Source organism: Grampus griseus (genome assembly GCF_964374135.1).
Source record: "Grampus griseus genome assembly, chromosome: 11".
NCBI lineage: Eukaryota > Metazoa > Chordata > Mammalia > Artiodactyla > Delphinidae > Grampus > Grampus griseus.
The window spans coordinates 58,365,037-58,384,502 of record NC_139005.1 but is presented as its reverse complement, the minus strand read 5'-3'; the positions used below and the strand labels follow the sequence as shown (position 1 = coordinate 58,384,502).

The following is a 19,466-nucleotide window of genomic DNA, read 5'->3' as shown; positions in this document are numbered from 1 at the left end:
TGACCAGGAAGCTATGCTCAAAAAGCAAAATCAGAATTATTTAATCAAGAAACTTTGTCCATCACCAAGAGTTCTTCTCAATGGCTCCTATTTTTCCATTTTTCCCTCTCCTGAATGGCAGATTTTATTCTGTCCCAGCCCCACCACTGAGAATCAGTTGTGTGAGAGACAATCAACTTATTATTTCCTCGGATTTTTTTTTTTTTTTTTTGTAGAGATCTGTCCTTCACTTGGAGATACTGGGCTTGGAGCTGGTTTGTATTCAAAAGATTAAATTTCAGAAGGTATCATCTGAATTCCCCATTTGCTGACCAAGAATATAAAGCAAACAAAAAATCAGCGTTTCATTTATTAAAAAGAAAAAAAAAATAGATGGCAATCCCATCTATCAGGAATTTTTCTCTGGTATCAGGTAAAGTTTTCTTGAAGATTTTCCAATGTAAAGAAGCAGTGTAGGAATTTAGTTGAAACATTTGGAAAACAAAAGTGGCTGAAGACCATGTTGATTCTAGTTAAATATAGAGATATGGTCACTGATGTTAAGCTCTGGTAATTAATAATTGTAAATCAACCAATGTGTTTTCCACTGCATGCTAGGTATATTACACAATCCATTTGTGGAGGCAAAAGGTGGTTAAGTATACTTAATTTTGCTTGTACAATTAAATAATTATTACTTGGTAATTTTCTGAGGTAAATAGTGTTTTTAAGAAGACTGTATTTCAAGAACAAGAAGAGATTAGAACAGTTTTTCTCTCCTTTACCTCCTCAGTTGAGGCATGTAGATTAGGAAGAATAGCACACTAGTTGTTTTAAATAAGCCTTTTTTATAACTTCTATTTTAAAATATATATTTAAAAGTCCCATATAACTTATATTTTAGAATATACACACACACACCCTTCTCTTACTTTTCCTAAAGTACAAACTGCTATTGACTCATGAATAAAATGTAAAAAGGACCCCCCAAAACTGTTAATAGTTAAAAATGAAATGTATGCACTGTAATATTCTAAACATGGATCCAACAATAAGAAACTCCAAAAGATCTCAAGTTCAATGAGGCTTGATGGAGAGAAACATCTGTATTTCCACGTATCAGTACGTTCCCACTTAGCAGTGTATAACTAGAGACACATTATATTCTCCAGAGTGACAGATTTTTACTTTCCTATAGTGCTGCCCCATTAGTGACTTAATCAGATAAATATGGTTTAAAACTGGATCACATAAAAAGTGAAACTGGTTGGCAAAGGGAACATTTCTAAATGGCTTTTCTGTATTAGCAGGAAATGGCTTTTCTGTATTCGCAGGTAACAGTAACTTGGTGAAGCCAAAATTTGGACATTCTTTTTCTATCTAGAGATTTGAAATCTGAGCATGCCTCTTAATCCAAAATTGTGAGCAAACTTTCATAATGGCAAGAAATTACTTTTTAAATTTAAATTTCACATTACTTTTTAAATTTAAATTTCACAAAGATGCTACCACGTTAACTTTTCCATTTTGATTTCTTCACGTTTGTCTTCCTCTTCTACGTGGATCTATTGCAGTCACTCTATTTTGAGATCTCTTTGAAGATTATCCTGAAATACCATCTACTGCTAACATGTTTGAGATCTATTACCATATAATGGTGGACACAAGTGTCATGATATTACATGTGTGATGTTACTTGTTTCCTCCTTCCAGATGTTTTTCAAAGATCACCCTAAATTCTCAAATGCCGCATCTTCCATGAAGCATTAGGAGATTGTGAGTATACCATCCAAAAGTGATCCCTCTTCCCTTAAAAACACTGTGCCCTTAAACCACCTAACCTTTATATTAGATAAACATTAAATCCTTTAGACCTTAATGCATTACACTAGATAAAATCTTCCATTAGATAATTGTGAGATTATAATCTCTCTCTAAATTCTAAGGCATTTGAGAATATGCTGTTAAATTTTGTACTTCATACGTTTAATATACGTAGTTCATTATGTTTAATATAGTGCACTGTTACAGCAGATTCCTCATAAACATTTGCTTAGTGAACAAATGAAACACATATATTTCTAACAACTATTACTTGATAAAAAATTAATTTTGTCGTGAATGTTGTTTTTAAGAGATTCCTTGCTGCTGTCAACATCACGAAGCTGCATTTATCCAGATATATTTGCACCTCTTTGATCTCCTTAATTATCAAAACTACTAAATTTAATATTAACATTCAACCATGATATTTAAAATTACATGCTTCATATTGGAAGAATTATTCTAAATTACAGTAGTATTTTTTCTCAAAAGAAAGCTAAGAAAGAGAATGTTATAGACAAAGACAAATTAAGATGAAAACTGAGTCAACAACTTCAACAAACTACATTCAGATTAAAACTTGGGTATACATTTTTTACTTCAGTACAGTGGTATGCATTTCTAATAAAATATATCCTGAATAATTTGTTTTAAATTGAGGTAAAACTAACGTAAAAACCTATCCTGGATTAACTACTTTTCTAGCCCTAAAGTCTCAACTCAATATCATATGTCTCTTGAATGTCATGACAGATCCCAGTCTGTTATGGAATGTCATATAATAACAGAAAATATTGATTGAGCGCTTATTGGAACTGGAGCTACGTAGAACTTTTATTTAGTTACATGATCTCACTTAATATTCACACTAAAACTCTGATGTGGATACTCTTTTATCCACATTTTGTAATAGAGGAAACTAAGGCTAAAAGTCAGTAACTTGCTCAAGGTTACATTTTTTGTTGCAGCTGGGACTAATATCTGTATTTAATTCTGCAGTCAATGATCTTAACCACTATAATTTTCTAAACAAAATTAGAGAAGAGAGAGCAATTATTTTTTAAAAAATAATTATTTCTTAAACTTATTTTGGTCTAGAGAATAGAATAATATAAAAACTGAAATTAATAATATCAGTTTTAAAATTAGCCATGCTAGAAATACTCTCATATTATTCTTGGGAGAAATTTGCCAATATTTAAGAGCACTTGACAATCTGTTTCAATGATTTTAACCATGGACTCAAAAATTGAAGTTCCAAAACTATATCTTAGTAAACAGCAAATAAATAATAAAACTGCATGCACAAATATATTTGTCAGAATTATTCTAAGTGAAAGTTTGAAAGCATTCTTAATGTCCAATAATATAAATATTTTAAGTTAGTTATGGTATATATAACCATAAAAAAGAATATTAGAGAGCATTTCAAAATTATTAAGATAGGGAAATAAAATGCATAAAGATTGAAAAGGAAGAAATAAAACTATAGTTATCTCCAGATGACATTACAATGTTTGTAGAAAACCTTTAAAGGAAACTATTAAATAGCTATAAGAAATAATAATGAAACTTGTCAAGGTTGCAGAACATAAGGTCAATATACAGAATTCTTATACCTCAATAATAAAACAGCTCAATTTTTTTAAATGGATAAAAGATTTTAACAGATATTTCACAAAAGAAGATACAGAGATGAAAAATAAGTGCATGAAAAGATTCTCAATATCCTTGATCACTAAAGAAGTGCAAACTAAGTCAATAATAATAAGATACATTCCACACCCAATATAATGGCTAATGTTAAAAAGACTGGCAATACTAAGTGTTGGTGAGAATGCAAAGCAAATGAAACTGTCATGTATTGCTTGTTGGAATGCAAAGTGGTCCAGTCACTTTGGAAAACAATAGGGTAGTATCTAATAATCTTGCCAGACAACCCAGCAAGTCCACTCCTAGGTATTTATTAAGAGAAAGGGAAACATAATCACATGAAGCTGTTTATGCAAATATTCATAGCAGCATTATTCATAATAAACTAAAACTGGAAGCAACCCAAATGTTTAAAAAATATAAATGTCTGTTTTTTCTTGCTATTACTGTTTAATGAGTAACCATTTTCCCGGAAAACATCTGTAAGGGTCTGTATCTCTGGCATGCAAACCTCTGCCATCCAGGAGGCTACCAAGGTGCCCCGGGGGCATCTCTTGTTCCTCACCAGGTAAATAGCCATATTATAGTTCTCAACAGCTTTCTAAATAGAGTTTGTCTTAATTGCTCTCCTAACTACTTTCCCTGCTTCCACCCTGGCTTCCTCACAGTATATTCTCAATAAAACAGCCAGAGTGATCCTACAAGAACATGTCTGAGCACATCGCTCTTTTGTTCAAAACCCTCCCAATGGCTTTCCCTCTCACTCTAAATAAAACCCCCAATTCTTAAAATAGTCTATAAGGCCTTACATGGTCAGTGCTGTTACCTCCCTCCCTAAATCATCTCATCTTGCTATACCCCTTACTCACTCCATTAGAGTCACATCTGTCTATTTGCTCTCCCTTGGACATGCCACACACATTCTACCTCAGGGCCTTTGCATGTGCTCTTCCTCTGTCTGGAATGCTCTATTCCCAAAATAAATAACAACTCAAATATCAACTGAAAAACAAGAGCTTCCCTGACCACAATATTTAAAATAAACTTCTTCTCTGTTAGCCTCTCCAAACTCTCCCATTCTTTTTGCTTTTTATTTATTTACTCTGAAAGTATCACCACCTGACAAATTTTTACTTGCTTGATAAACTAACTGTAATCCTATCCACTGTAATATAAGCAGAGACTTTGGCTCTTTTATTCACTACTATTTACTCTAGTGTCTATAATAGTGCCTGGTACATAGTAGGTGTTTACTAAATATTTGTTGAATTAATGAACTGTCACATTGTGGACAGGCCACATGGGATCACCATTTCCATCCCTATCTATGTAAATTTTTAACTCCCATATATCTTCAAATGTGCAAAGCTGTTACTATACAATTGGAAGACATTGCTGACTAACTTTGTATTACAGAACTTTCCATTTGTGAATTATTCTTACTAATGAGCATCAGAAATTGAAAAAAAAAAAGGTCAACCCACTAAAATTATTTTGACGTACTTGCTTCTCATGTTTTTCATTATTTTCATTTTGCCTGTTTATGAAAGATGTTCTCATATCACTTATCTGTTGAGAATAAGGAGAACACACAGTTCATTTTAATGTCATATATATATGCTTTAGAAAATGATTAACTTATCTGGAATGAAAAATAGATATTGAATGATGACATACAAACCAGGTAAATAGCTATTGAAAGTTTTTCCTACTGGTTTCTATACATTCTATAAAGATAAAGTACAGACTAACAAATAAAGAACATATGTTTCTACCTTACTCTGAATTTGGCATATCTTTGAAGTAAATAAATATTTGAAAATGTCTTCACCAACACTTGGAACTTTCTATTGTTATATGTGATAATTATTTAGTATATAATTCATGTTCATATTTTATCTCAATATCTTCCTTTCGCTAAGAAAATCAACTGAATTTATTTTAACTAAACATCGGCTAAGATTCTTGACTTTTAAAATTCTGGGGACTTCCCTGGTGGTCCAGTGGTAAAGAACATGCCTTCCAATGCAGGGGACGCGGGTTCGATCCCTGGTCGGTGAACTAAGATCCCACATGCCGTGGGGCAACTAAGCCCGCGTGGAACAACTACTGAGTTCGTGTGCCTCAACAAGAGAGCCCACATGTCGCAAACTACAGAGCCCACGCACCCTGGAGCCTGCGCGCCACAACTGGAGAGAGAAAAAATCCACACACCACAACTAGAGGGAAGCCTGCGCACCACAACAAAGAGCCTGTGCTGCATCGAAAGATCACGTACACCTCAATGAAGACCCCACATGCCACAGCCAAGACCCGACACAGCCAAAAAAACACAGAAAATAAACAAATAAATAAATATAATAAAAAATAAAATTCTGTATGACTTTCCCCATATGAAAAGCAAACATGACAAAATAATGTTTCTGAGGCCAAATATAATGATTTCCTCACAGCATGAAATAAGTATTATGGCTCTGTCTTTGTTATCCACCTACCTTTCAATCCATGTATCCATCATCTATCTACCTGTCAACAAACTTATTAACGTTCACACTATATAATTTATTGAAATACCCTATGTATTACTTTTGCATTTATTGAAACACAAATTTTCATATGGATTTCTCAACTCTTCACTCTATGAAATAGCTGATAGTCTATCAATGTCAAAATTCAACAGACTGCAGTAACATTTTAAAAATGTAAATAGGAAACCTGAGAAACTCTACAAAGATGGAAATTAAAAAGTGTGGTAAGCTAGGAGGCAAGGGGCTTAATTGCTCTGCATATTAACTATATTTCTATAATAATTTTAGTCTCACTATCAGTTGAAACAGGGGAAGTAACAGTTCCCTCGATACGGCCTAGATAAAGCCCGTGATCTGCCCTCAGCTTATGCAATTAACTTCCAGTGCATTTGCACACTGGGAATGCAAAGCCAAGTAATTTTCACCCGGAGTCCTTTCTATTTTGGCATTTCTGACAGCATTCCCAAGAACCCTCCATGAATTTAGAGTGTGTTTAAGTCAGCATACACATAAAACTCTCTGATACTCAATCATTATTCTCTTCGGAGCCTATTGGCCTTACTTAATTTGTCGCATATGGACTGCTAGAGTAACATTTTCTTTCTTATGAAAACTCTCTTTTTTCCCCTCTGGTTAGCACTACCAGCTGGTGACCTGGAGAGCTGATACTGAACTTCTGTTTAATCCTCACCCTAATTAGCTGAAGCAGCTAAGCAACCGGAAACCCCTGCCTCCCTCCCTTCTGAAGCTCAAATCCACTGTACTCCAGGCCATTCCACTTTGGGAAGGAAGAAGTCAATCTGCGATTCTAATGTGGTCTGATTCCGCAGGACCACGTGCTACTTCTTAGCTTCTGAGTCGGCCTGTACCCATATATTTAAATAACACTAAATAGGCTTTGGCACAGTTGCAACAAGTCCAGTTTTCCTAATCTGATGTTTTCTCACATCCAAAATGGTGAAGGCCTCTTCACTAGTACTCCATTTCACATAAGGGCATTTGAAACATTCCACACAGGCTAGTTGAAATTGCATGCAATTAAGGGAGAACCTCATGTATTTAAAATAATCTCCCAAGGCTTTAAGATTTGCCATATAAGCAAAAGTGTGTGCTATTCTGAATTAATCGCTCACCTTCATTGCACAAAATGTTGGAACTAAGTTTCCTTTCCTTTCCGCTCTTTCCCAAATCATTGTCTCTTCAAGTATAAAAATGAAATCTTCTATATTTTCGTGGCAAGTAGAAACTAACGTAAAACACTTATTTTCCATTACCTTTATTCTAGTTTCCTTATCAGGATAGCATTGCTACCTCAGGTAAATAAGTTATTGAAGCCCAAAATAGATTTTATGAGTTCTAGGAGAAAAATACGGCAGTTCTTATAACTGGCTCATTAGTATGTTTGTTAAGAAAGCTTGCGATCAGAAAGGCCCCTAAGAATCTCTGTTCCAAAGTGAGAAAATATCATTACAAGACACCTTAAAGTAATTACTCTAGCATAAAGCCTGCATGAATACCTATATTCATATATTCCTCATTTAAAAAATTCCTCTATAATTTAATTTATCATAATAAAAATGAAAAGAGGTTTTTTGAGATTTCTTTGAAAATTAGGCTTTTACATGAACAGACTAAATGCCAGAGGACTCATTTACTTTTCTCCACAGACTAAGTCTACCACAAAACTCTTGTTTTCTTCTTTCTTATCAATTATTTCTTGCTGAAAGAACCTATTTCCTTTCCTTTCCTTTTCTTCATCTTTCTAAGTTCCTGAGTCCCTCAAAGGCTATCACAGAATAACTACAAAAGCTAAAGATGCCTTCTTCTCACACTTAACACTTGCTCCAGGTAGCTCTACTGTTCCTGCCTACTTGCACTGTCAATAGATTTACAAATTACTCCAGGTTTAGACGCCAGATTAACTTGCAAGAAAATTCTGCCATGTTGTTCACCCTGGAAAACTACTGAACACCTCAGAATTCAATATGCATGTGTATGCTTGATCTGTGTTAGTATGCTCATTTGGGAGCTCAGCTTGGTGCTCTGTGACGACCTAGATGGGTGGGATGGGGGGGTGGGAGGGAGGTCCAAGAGGGAGGGGATATAAGTACACATATAGCTGACTCACTTCATTGTACAGCAGAAACTAACACAACATTGTAAAGCAATTTTACTCCAATTAAAAAATAAATAAATAAAATAAACATAAAGGTGTCTCCTAATTATATGAGAAGCCTCCAGGAGATTTCCATGCTTGGGAAAATTTCTAAGACACCCAGATTTTGAGTTTTGTTCACAGCTATCAGACGGCATATCCGAAATGCTAACATATTTAATAACAAGAATAAAAAAGTGTTTTTGAATAGTTAAAACTGAATCCCTGATGTCCTGATTGTTGAAGGATCAGCTCATGACACTAGGATCCAAAGAAAGCCACCCTCACTGCTATTGAGGATGCTACTCTAAGGCCTTTTAGCTCCACAGGAGCACCTGCCTGTCTAAACTGATGCCATAAATACCTTCTGGGCCTCAAAAGCAGTGATTTTCATATTGCTGTGGGTGTCAGAATCACATGAGGTGCTTGATAGAATGCAGATCCTAGGTAGTGGTGGGAATATGCAATTTTTAATAAAACGTCTTGGGTGCGGTGGTCCTGATACAGGTGGTCTCTCAGCTCATACTCAAAGCACTGCACCTGAATATGCAAAAGAGTCCCAGCAAGCAGGAGAGGAGATAACTCAAATTCATGGAAGGAAAAACACTAAGATGATACTATCACAGTCCAAGAATCTAACATCAGAGGAATACTTAGGACTCTGTGCTAAAAGCACATATTACAAATATCTATTCAAGTGAAGTTGATGGTATAAATGACCATTTTGGAGGAAGCTTTACCTAAATAATTTAAATCATGTGTGAACAGGTATTTCAAATTATGGGGAAGCTTAGAGAAATCCTAGAGAAATTCTTATGAAATCTCAGGCTCAGGTTTCAAAGCAATTATAAAATCAAAAGAATCATAACTTTGTGTCAAATGTGACCAGACAGTACTAACTACAATGTGAATTCTAATTTTTTAAATTTGTGAGACACTAAAGAGCATATATACACATATTCAAACAAATTTGTACTTGCATTTGGAAATTTAGACCATTTATTCTTAAAAAAGAATGGCTTACACAAATCCATGTAAGCTACAAACATCACCCACACTTTTGTAACTCAAGAGTGCAGGCTGTTATGAAAATGGATCAAACCTAAAGAGGGATGTCGAAATATCTCTCTTCTACTTTCTACTCAGCACTCTCAGACATTAGACATTAATATTAAAACATTTTCACCTACAGAGCTGAAACACAAATTTTGCACTGGAAGGTTACAAATTGGCTTTTGATTTAATGCAGTACAATTGAAATGTCTCTAAGAAAGTTTGTCGTCCTCAAGAGCCACAGGCCTGCCCTTACGCCCCAGGAGGTTTGAACTTCTCAGAAGTACCTGGAAGGTATGGTAGCTCCCCCCTAAATCCTTATCTCAAGGACAACATCTGTGACTCCACCCTCAAAAGGTTTCTAAAGATAGCTCAAAGGAACATGTTACCTCACTCTTTAACCTTGAGCAAACCGGCTACCCCTCTAGGAACAGTGTGGCTTGAAAATTCAGGAATCTACTCTAGCCTTTTACTGGGGAGTCATAGAAAGAAAGCTGAAGACTCCCAGCTCATTACAGTAAATGTCCTGAAAATGCTTTCAAACTATTTTCAACATTTACTGTGACAAAGTGTTGCGTGAACTAAGACCAATTTGGAGGCCTTTTGGATATGAATTTTTAAGTAATTGCATGCAGAAAGGTATGAAATGAGAGGGCTTCAAGGTGACTTTTTTGTATATCTCAAGAGGAATGTTAGCTGATAAAGACAAGTAATTAAATCCCCAGCCTCAGAGATGTGAGAAATATTGTGATCTCTTAGGGATGGCCACAAATCTCCTGCATGAACTCATTATGAGTCACTACTCAGAGCATGGAAAGATCTGCCCTGGCCAGAAAGTCCCAAAGCATAACTACAAGCTAATTTTAAATAGCCTTTGGTCAATGGCAGAAGATTGGAAGCATATAGCTAACAATAAATCTTGTTTTGCAATAAACAATTTTATCACTTTCAGGATTTCATAAGTATTTAATTGTAATCCTTTTGCACACACATTCTAGTAGCTTAACAAAAGATAAATAAGAACATAATCTACACATGGTTACTTCTCCCAAATGATTCTACTATAAACAGCTGAAGAATCATCCTTCTCTCCCTGTCCAGTGAGTACAATATAAAACCCATTTTAATCAGTATTCCCAGTATTCTATTATTAATAACTCTTATGATTCCATTATAAAACACAGCTAAGGAAGAAAAATGTTTATACTGAGATTATATAGCACTTTCAAAAAAGAAAAAGGCAGGAACTGAGGAAAGAATTCTGAAACTAAATATCCTTTTTGAAATCAGAATTTATAAAGCAGTAGACAATGTCAGAGGGATCCAGGATTCTTAATCAGGTTTTGCATAGCCATGTTCAGGTGAAGTGAAGCAGTCCTGTTATCTCCGTAACCGAGTGGGGAAATCAGGACAAAATGTCCAGTCTGCCAAGGTATTTCTCATAAAAGGTTTCTAAGTCATTCCTTCTCAATGTCCCCTACAAAAGGTCAACACATTACAATTTAAACGTCCAGCCATCAACACAGGAAAAGCTACTCTTCCTCTAGCCCAGTTCAAGATGAAGTTGCTTTTTAGGTACATAACGCTCCTATTTTCTGCAATGAGCAAAGAAGTAATGAACACATGTTTGGCAGGGGAAACTTTAAACAAGGTACAGGAGAGCCATCCAGAAGACAGAATTTCTAATAAAAACTATGACAGAGGAAGTCTCACAAGGAGCAGGTTAGTACCAATCAGCTTGCAAACATTGTTAAGGCAGTTTTAACAATGCTGCTATCAGTCCTGAAACTAAGGCCCAGAAACAAAAACAATGCATGAGGGTAGGTTTGAGGTATTCTCATAGTCTGCTTCTTCATGAGCCATTATATTTTCACTGGCTCACATACTGAATTTCCAGTTCTCCTAACATATCGCAGATTTATAAACTCAGAAACAAGTTGATAAAAATGTATTTATTAATTTTTTAACTTATACCGTCTTCAAAAATGTATTAACTACTACTGATGACAGCTCACCAGTACTTAGAGCACTTCTAAGTGTGACATTCATAATCTCCAGGTACAGGTTCTTGTGCTTATTGTTAATAAAACACTAATACTTTAGAAGATATAACTGCTATCCTATTTCTTAACAAAATTTGCAAACTAAGTTGTAAGAGTCTGTCCTAGTTAGGCTTTTTTAGGTGATTGGGTCCTTAATGGAATAGCCTGTAACAGAATTTTTTAAATATGCTATGCAAGCTAAAAATCTATGTTATGACATTAATAATGCAATAATCTGGCATGTGTTCTACAATACATAATTGAATTTTCCAGGAAACTGGTGACTAAATAAGTAAATCAATGCAGTAACTGCCCAGGGCAAAGGTGGTGATGATGATGGTGATGATGATGATGATTTATCTCTGGAACTCTTACATATGAACAAATGTTCCAAACAATTTTCACGTATTTTGACTATTTTCAAACAAAATACCACATAGGTCCACCATCCAGTTCTACACACTTTTATAGCTTTTTAAAATCATACTCAGAGCATGTTAATGACTTTAAATATCCAAATCCAGTGGATATTATACTTCCTAAAGCGCATCTTCCAAATTTCCAGTTTCTACTACATATTAAGCTAATAAATAACTTCAGTAAGAGTTCTTACGTTATCTAGCTGCCAATTCCACTCCTTCTCAAATCTATGTTTCAATCAATTTGTTGCATGAGCATCACTGTGGTAACAGTTCTCTTGCCCTAAATCCATCCTCTAGTTTACACTTTTTCCTGCTCTCATTTTATTACTTTTAAAACTTTAGTAGATTTCCATGGCAAACTTTCATTTTTCTGATGGTATTTCCTATATGATGTCCTCCATAATCTTTCTAGACCACATTAATTCATTATATTACAACATTTGCATAATATTTTATTCAACGTATTGACATACTGAATACAGTTAATTGTCTACCGTGTACTGTCCCTGCTAGACCATGAATTCATTGAAAACAAGAAATGCATCTTGTTCATTTTTATATCTCTCAATCTAGCAATGCTTCATCAAAACAAAAACCAACAAGAAACATGAACACCCAACAAAAAATATCTAGGCATTTAGTCACTAATTTCAAAGTTCAAGTCATAATACAATGATATTTGCGAGGCAATTGATTAATTCCTTACACACAAGTAATGAAAATTAGAGCATCTAAGTGCAGAAGCAGTGCCATTTCCTATAGAAGCGTATACCATTAAAAAATGAGGAAACAGTATGACATTTCCAGAACCAATGTAAATAAAGCTATAGAGCTTGACTTAGGGACCTAAAAAAATGGGGAGAAACAACATGTTTTGATATTGGAAAGCTCACATTTGAAAATATGTTAATTCTTTAAAAATTAACTTATAAATCCAATCAATGCATATTCAGTCAAAACTGCAGCAGGATTTTTAATGGGCTTCGTCAAACTGATTTAAAAATCTATATTTAAGAGAAAACACGTAAGATTTTGAACAAGAACAAGAGAAAATGTTGTCAACCACAACATACTATAAAGCTAATCAGAGCAACATGGTACTAGTGCCAAAAACAACAGAGACCAGTTAAACAGAATTGAATCAATTCCCTAAAATATAAGCATTTTCATTAAGATAAAGATATCATTTCAAATCTATGAATAAGAAAGTTCTTTAAAGAAATAGGATTAAATAATTGGTTATAAATATATTAATGTTAAAGAAAATTAGACCACTCTTCCATTCTATACATAAAAACTAATTAGAGAAGGAAGGGTGAGGAGATAGATGCAAAAACAAAATAGCTTTCAAATAAAAAATGAAATATATTCAAAATGTTCATATAGAGAAGGTCTTCTATGGAAGTCAGAACCAAAGAGACAGAAAGCTACAAAAGGAATGATTTAACATATAAATTAAAAGCCTTTGAGATGATGAAATACACCACAAAGTATTAAAAAAAAATGACAGTGTTGAGAGAAAATACTGTAACATTGTTTTCTACAAAAAGGAGTAAAATCGAAAAAAATCCAAAATATATAGGAAAAGGGTAGGAAAAATACCTCACCCATCTTCTATGAGGCTTTTGTTTTTCCTTTAACCAGGTAACAATTCACAGAAGAAAACAAAGTACACATGGCAGATGTATATGAAAAGATGCACAAGTTAATTCAACTGGTTCTGTAACAGCTTCAAAAAAATTATTTTTGCTGCCATACTGTCAAAAATGTAAAAGATGTATATACTCTTTATTATCATGAAGGGTTTGGGGGCATTGGGCCCTCTCGTATGTGGTTGACGGAGGGTTCTACTGGGAAACCCTTTGGAATACAATTTGTAATATTTATCAAAAATCTTATACTCTTTAAACCAAAAATTCCTCTTTCAGGAATCAATCCTATAAAAATATGTATATGTGCGACAAAAGACTGTTCAAGCACACTCAGTGCAGTCTTGATTATAATAATGAAGACTTAGCAACACTGGAATAAAGCTCCTCAGATTTATTTTTATAAATGAGTAGAAAACAGAATGTATTTCTGTTCACGTAAAAAAAATTTAACTGTATGGAAATGTTTTAAAGTGGCTGGATTTGGGCTTCCCTGGTGGCGCAGTGGTTGAGAGTCCGCCTGCTGATGCAGGGGACACGGGTTCATGCCCCAGTCCGGGAAGATCCCACATGCTGCAGAGCGGCTGGGCCTGCGCGTCCGGAGCCTGTGCTCCGCAACGGGAGAGGCCACAACAGTCAGAGGCCCGCGTACCGCAAAAAAAAAAAAAAAAAAGGCTGGATTTATATACAGCAAATATTAATTTTATCTGTGAAGAGGGAGGGTAAGAGCTATAGGATGTCATGGAAGGAGTAAAAGAAAATTTTCACATTGTTATCTCTCTTGTTTTAATCACTACAACTAGAATGCATTCATGTGGTTTTTATATATTTAAAAAACAACCATAAAAAATACCTAGAATATGTGTACTTAATTGCACAAAAAGATAGTGGGCCTGAAAGTTTATAGTTTGAATAATTAATAGCTAATTAGCAATTCATTCAACAAATATATATTGGTATAATCCTGTACCAAAGATTAAGTTAGGCAGTAGTAATACAAGGATGAGACAAAGCCCTGCCCTCAAGATCACCCAAATATCACAGGGACCCAGAAAAGTAGTTGAACTACAAGGTGACAACTGCTAAAGTACAGATCCACAGGATGTCACCTTATTCTTTCTGGGAAGGACAGACAGGTTTCAGGTAAGGCTGTGCAAGTGAAATTTTATTTTTAAGTGAATAGCAATATTCCCAACAGACAAGGGGAGTGGAAAGGAATTTCATATAATGGGCAGTCACCCTGACCTGAGGTCATAAGCGCTGCTGTGCTACTATCTGCAGTTGAATGTCACCCCTCCACCCCTCACTTAAAATCTGTGCACCCTTAGCTAAGAGACTTAACCCCTCTCAACCTCCACGACTCAGCTATAACATGGCTGCAGTAACCACACCCACTCCACGGGTTTACTGAGAAGACTGAACAAAATCATTCATAAAAGCCTCAGTACAGTACCTGGAACATACATATTGATAAATATTTGCTACTCTTCTGTTTGTTGTCTATAAAGAAGCCAAAAGGAGCATGGTGTGTTCAGGAAACTGAAAGAAGACTGACTCAGGTTGGTAGCAAAACTTTGAAACATTTACTAGAATACACTGAAATGTGAATAACCCTTAACTCCAAGTGACTGCAGGGTGTTCCCAAGTAAATGCAGAATAAATCTAATTTTGTGTTTATTTACTTCCATGCTAATAGGAAAATTATCTCATGATCAATAGAACAAATTTCAATCTATATTCAAGGAGATTTGCACATTCCCCTGGTAAATTTGTATAAATGATAATGAAATTGTTTACTTCAAATGTTTAAGTCTTCCAAAATTGTTATTGAAAGCAATGTTCTGTATTAGACAACAAGGAATTTAATTTTGGAAAAAAAATCATCTACTAAAATTAAAATATTTCATTAAAAAATAGCTTCTATCATTTAATGCAGATGAGTCAAAGATCCTTTCAATTTCCATCTTTCCATCTGCCCTCTCTCTTTAGGATATCACTACTTGTTTGCTTTCTCACCATCATTTCAAACACGTAAGGATTCATATGAACTACCACTTCAAATCCCCTCAATCTTCCTATATTACCTGGCTCTTCTATTACTGCATATATATGAAGCCCTGGCCCTGTCAATTACTAGCTATATGACTTTAGGTAAGTTACTTGACTTCTCTAACCCTCAGTCTCCTCATCTATATAATGGGAATAATAATAATAATACAGATCTGCTTATCTCATAAGGTTGTTGTGAAAATTATACAAATTACTATATGTAAAACAGAACAGTGCCTGGAAATTTATGTGTTTAATTAACTGGTAATATTAGTTCTCTTCTAGTTCCCTAACCTTTCCTTGTGGAACTCTTAACATAGCTCTCTTTTGCTTGCTTCTCTCTCAGGGCAATGTTACATTAAGTACACTCTCTTACTGGCTTTCTGAACTCTCTAAACGTCTATGTCAAAATAATCTTCATGTTATATCTAATGCTTTCTTCAAAGTCTTCATATCTTACTTAATCTTTATCTCCACATATGACTATCTTGTCAGGCTTTTCTCCACCTCTATCATTTCTAAATTTTTGTCCCATAATATCAGATTATTAAAATTAAAACTATACTGATGTGAACAATAAAAAATATTAAAAGGACTGAGTTATTTTACTATTTAGCCTCAAAATTGAGTAAAATAGCTTGGGTTTACGATCAACATTACTTTAAAGGAATAGCTATTTAATGACTATTCAAAAGAATAACTGATTTTTAACATTATAAATCTAACTATGAAAATAACACAAATATTACTATAACTAGTACTATAACTTCTGCTACAAGATTGATATATATTTTGTCCAGAACAGCTTTACCCAGTAGAATATTTATTTCTGTCTTGCAGCGCAAGATTTTCATAATGAATCACATTCAAAAATACATTAAAAAAAAGATATACTAGTATATGTCATGAAAAAAAATGCCGATGCTTCAAGGTACTTTACATCAAAAATTAAATATGGCACAATGGTCATTTTGTAGAGTTCATTAATGAAATTGTAAAAGGAGTATTAATCTTGAGTGTTAAATTGAACTTGTGGCAAAAATTGATCAAGCTTCTCCTGACTCAGAAATACCCCATGGCTACTATTGACCAAGAATTTGGGACACTGATTATAATTCATATCCAAACACAAAGGGTGTGAGACAGAAATTATTTTTAAAAGATTTCTTATTCAATACATATACACTATTTAGCTTAATAGAGGAAGTCTTAAGGGCATTAGTTTTATTGTGGAGAGCCACAGGAAAACATACCTGGCTAGGCTGAAGGCATCGTCGATCAAACCTGCTCGGTTACTGACAGAGAGAACCTATGAGGGCAACCAAAAAAAAAAAGGAATCACTTAGGATTAAAATGGCAGATGTTCATATGTCAAAACAGATCTTTGATGAGTAAATCCAGTTTACCTCATGTTTCCTGATTAACTGATCAATTAATAATCTCCAATTCCTTAAATCATAGTTGACTCTAAAATAGCCAGTTTGATTGATGTTCCCCAGTAACCAGCTTCCTTTGTCCAAAGAAGTTATTCTGTGGTGTTCTGAAAACAGCATTTTAGGGGGTAAGAGAGATTTGCAATTTTAAGGGTTAAAATAGAGTGAAGTATGTTTTCTTAATACCAGATATCACAGTACCAATAATTAAAAGAGGACACCATCCTAAATACCTAATTGAAATCTACTCTTTAGTCAATTAATCACTATAGCTAGAATTTGCTAGAAAACCTTTAGTAGCTTACTCATTATTACTCTTGATAAAACCCTGTTATGTATATATAATTTTCTTTCTCAAGATAAATGTAACCAAGAAATCTACTACTGTATTCATGTGGCTTCCAGTTACATTGTATATGTATCTGTGGAAAAGGCTTCAGGTGCACATTCTACTTATTTTATTCAGCAAGAAAGTGATTAAAATAATAGGGCTCATTTATTTGAAAGTCACTGTTATTTCTTACCCTTTTCCTTGTGCTTTCTTGGGATGTGCTAATAAATAACAGACTTTCCAGCATCATCAATAATGTTGGAAAAAGGAACCTCATTTATTTAAGACTCTAATATTTCTACATATAATTAGAACAAAGATAATAAATTCTGCTTATTGGAATCACTTTGGAAAATGGTAACTTGATTATATTCGCTGGTTAATTCAATTAAAGGAAGCCAGTAAAAGTAATCTTATAACTTACATATTTAACCCCTTCAAATATGATACAGATAGAGAACTCATTCACTTTTAATGGCAGCCTTTATTGACTTCCCAGAACCATAGTTTACAATTCTAATTATTTTGTTGCTGCTGCCCTCAGGACTCATGCTTCATAGAAGTTGCATAATGTATGAAGTTTACTTAAAATTCATATTTTATACACACACACACACACACACACACACACACGTCTATCTAATTTCCACAGTGACTCAAAACCACACAATGCATCATGGAAACCAATCATGTCAGTTCTAAGAGGCACAACCTCTAATTCTCCCTCTATTTATCCAAGTTTTTACACATCAGACAACAAAACAAATTTTATTTTTACTTTTCTTAAGCGCTGAATTTACAGAGTACTTTCTCTTAAATAAAAGCCATACAAGAAGAGGTTATACCACAAAAATTAATGAATGAATGTTAAAGATCATTAATTGTTCACGTCTAGAATGGGGTGGGCTAATGTAACCAACACATGTTACATATTATCAACTTTCAGAAATACAGTAAAAAATACTTAAACATAAATGTATACTAAACATAAACATCTAATCTTTAATGTTTCAAAGAGCACTTCAACTTCTTGACATCTTTATTAACAGTATGTGTTAGAACAGATAAAGAAATGAGGCTCAGACAGGTTAATTGAATTGTCTGAGATAGTGCATCTCAGGTATCCTGACTTCCATGCCCTTTTTACCACGCATACTCTGTTGATACAAGATGGTATAACGTTTTTATTGTATATGATACTGTATACATTTTCATACTCTTATATTAATTTGAAAAATGGGGAAATAACTTGGGAAACAAGAATTATAAAAGGAGTACAAAAACTTCTTGTAAAACTTTCCTATATATAAATGTTTGAACTTATGCCACTGATCGTCTTTTGTCCTCAGTAGAACTTATAACCTAAAGGCCAAGTGATGGCATTTAAGGCCCCTTCTAATTCTATGATTCAATGGCAGAAGGGGATAGTTTTCTTAGTTTGAAATTTTACCCAGCTTAATCTGTGGTACTTAGGAAAATAAATCTGTCAGATATTGCTCTAAAATATTTATAGCTTCCCAAGTTTCTGATACTTTATATCTGCAGGTTTTTAAAAAATTTAATGTATTTATCCACACAATTTCTGTGAAGCTTTAGAATGTCACCCAATTTTACAGATGTAAAAATAAAAAACAATAATCTAAAAAATGGCATTTAAAAAACAAGTCCTCATAAAGAGAGATTTTAGTTAATCATGTCTGAATTCACTGAAGAAAAATTGATTGAAATATTGAGGATATTGTTTCCCTTGAGCAACCCTAACACTGTCTTCAGGAATAAGATTTTTATAGCAAAACATATTTAAATTGTTATTGAATTCACATAGGTTAAGAACAAGTTTAATCATTTTCATCTAAGAAGTGATTATTATTTAAAGAAATTACAATATTACAGGTTTGGGTTTAATATATGAACACATGATTAAACTTTTTACAATTTTGAAATGGGCATCGATTTCTATGATATTAAATCTGTTTTTTAAAGTTACTTCCTCCTGACATTTTAGATAGATGGCATAACTTAACTTCATGTGATGCACTTGGTTCTAGTTTTTTGAACTTTTGAATTCAACAATGTATAGGTAGAAAAGAGACCAACTAAAAAAGTCAACAATCCCTATACCGTCTAGTCTGAGAAGAAAAAAAGGCAAGCATCTATTGTTGTTTAGTATTCTATTATTAAATTAATAACTAAAACCTGAAGGTTATTACTGTTCATGAATATTTTTACACCTTGGTTATAAATGAAACCTTTGGAGAAATGATTCCCTGAAAAGTTTTCTAATAGATTTTTAAATACCTTTTTCTTTCTACTTAATTATATCTCTAAAATGTTCTTCAAATTAACTA

The 19,466-nt window shown here is 33.9% G+C and overlaps 1 protein-coding gene across 1 annotated transcript in view; it reads right to left on the bottom strand.

Moving 5' to 3' along the window:
* Positions 1–19,466, bottom strand: part of TRHDE (thyrotropin releasing hormone degrading enzyme) — a gene marked incomplete at its 5' end in the record, with an annotated part of 396,110 nt that overhangs the window by 64,236 nt on the left and 312,408 nt on the right. The window contains 2 exons of the mRNA XM_082666960.1: positions 16,608–16,663; positions 16,761–16,894. Of these exons, the coding sequence (XP_082523086.1) occupies positions 16,608–16,663; positions 16,761–16,894 (190 nt within the window). The remainder of the gene's footprint in view (positions 1–16,607; positions 16,664–16,760; positions 16,895–19,466) is intronic.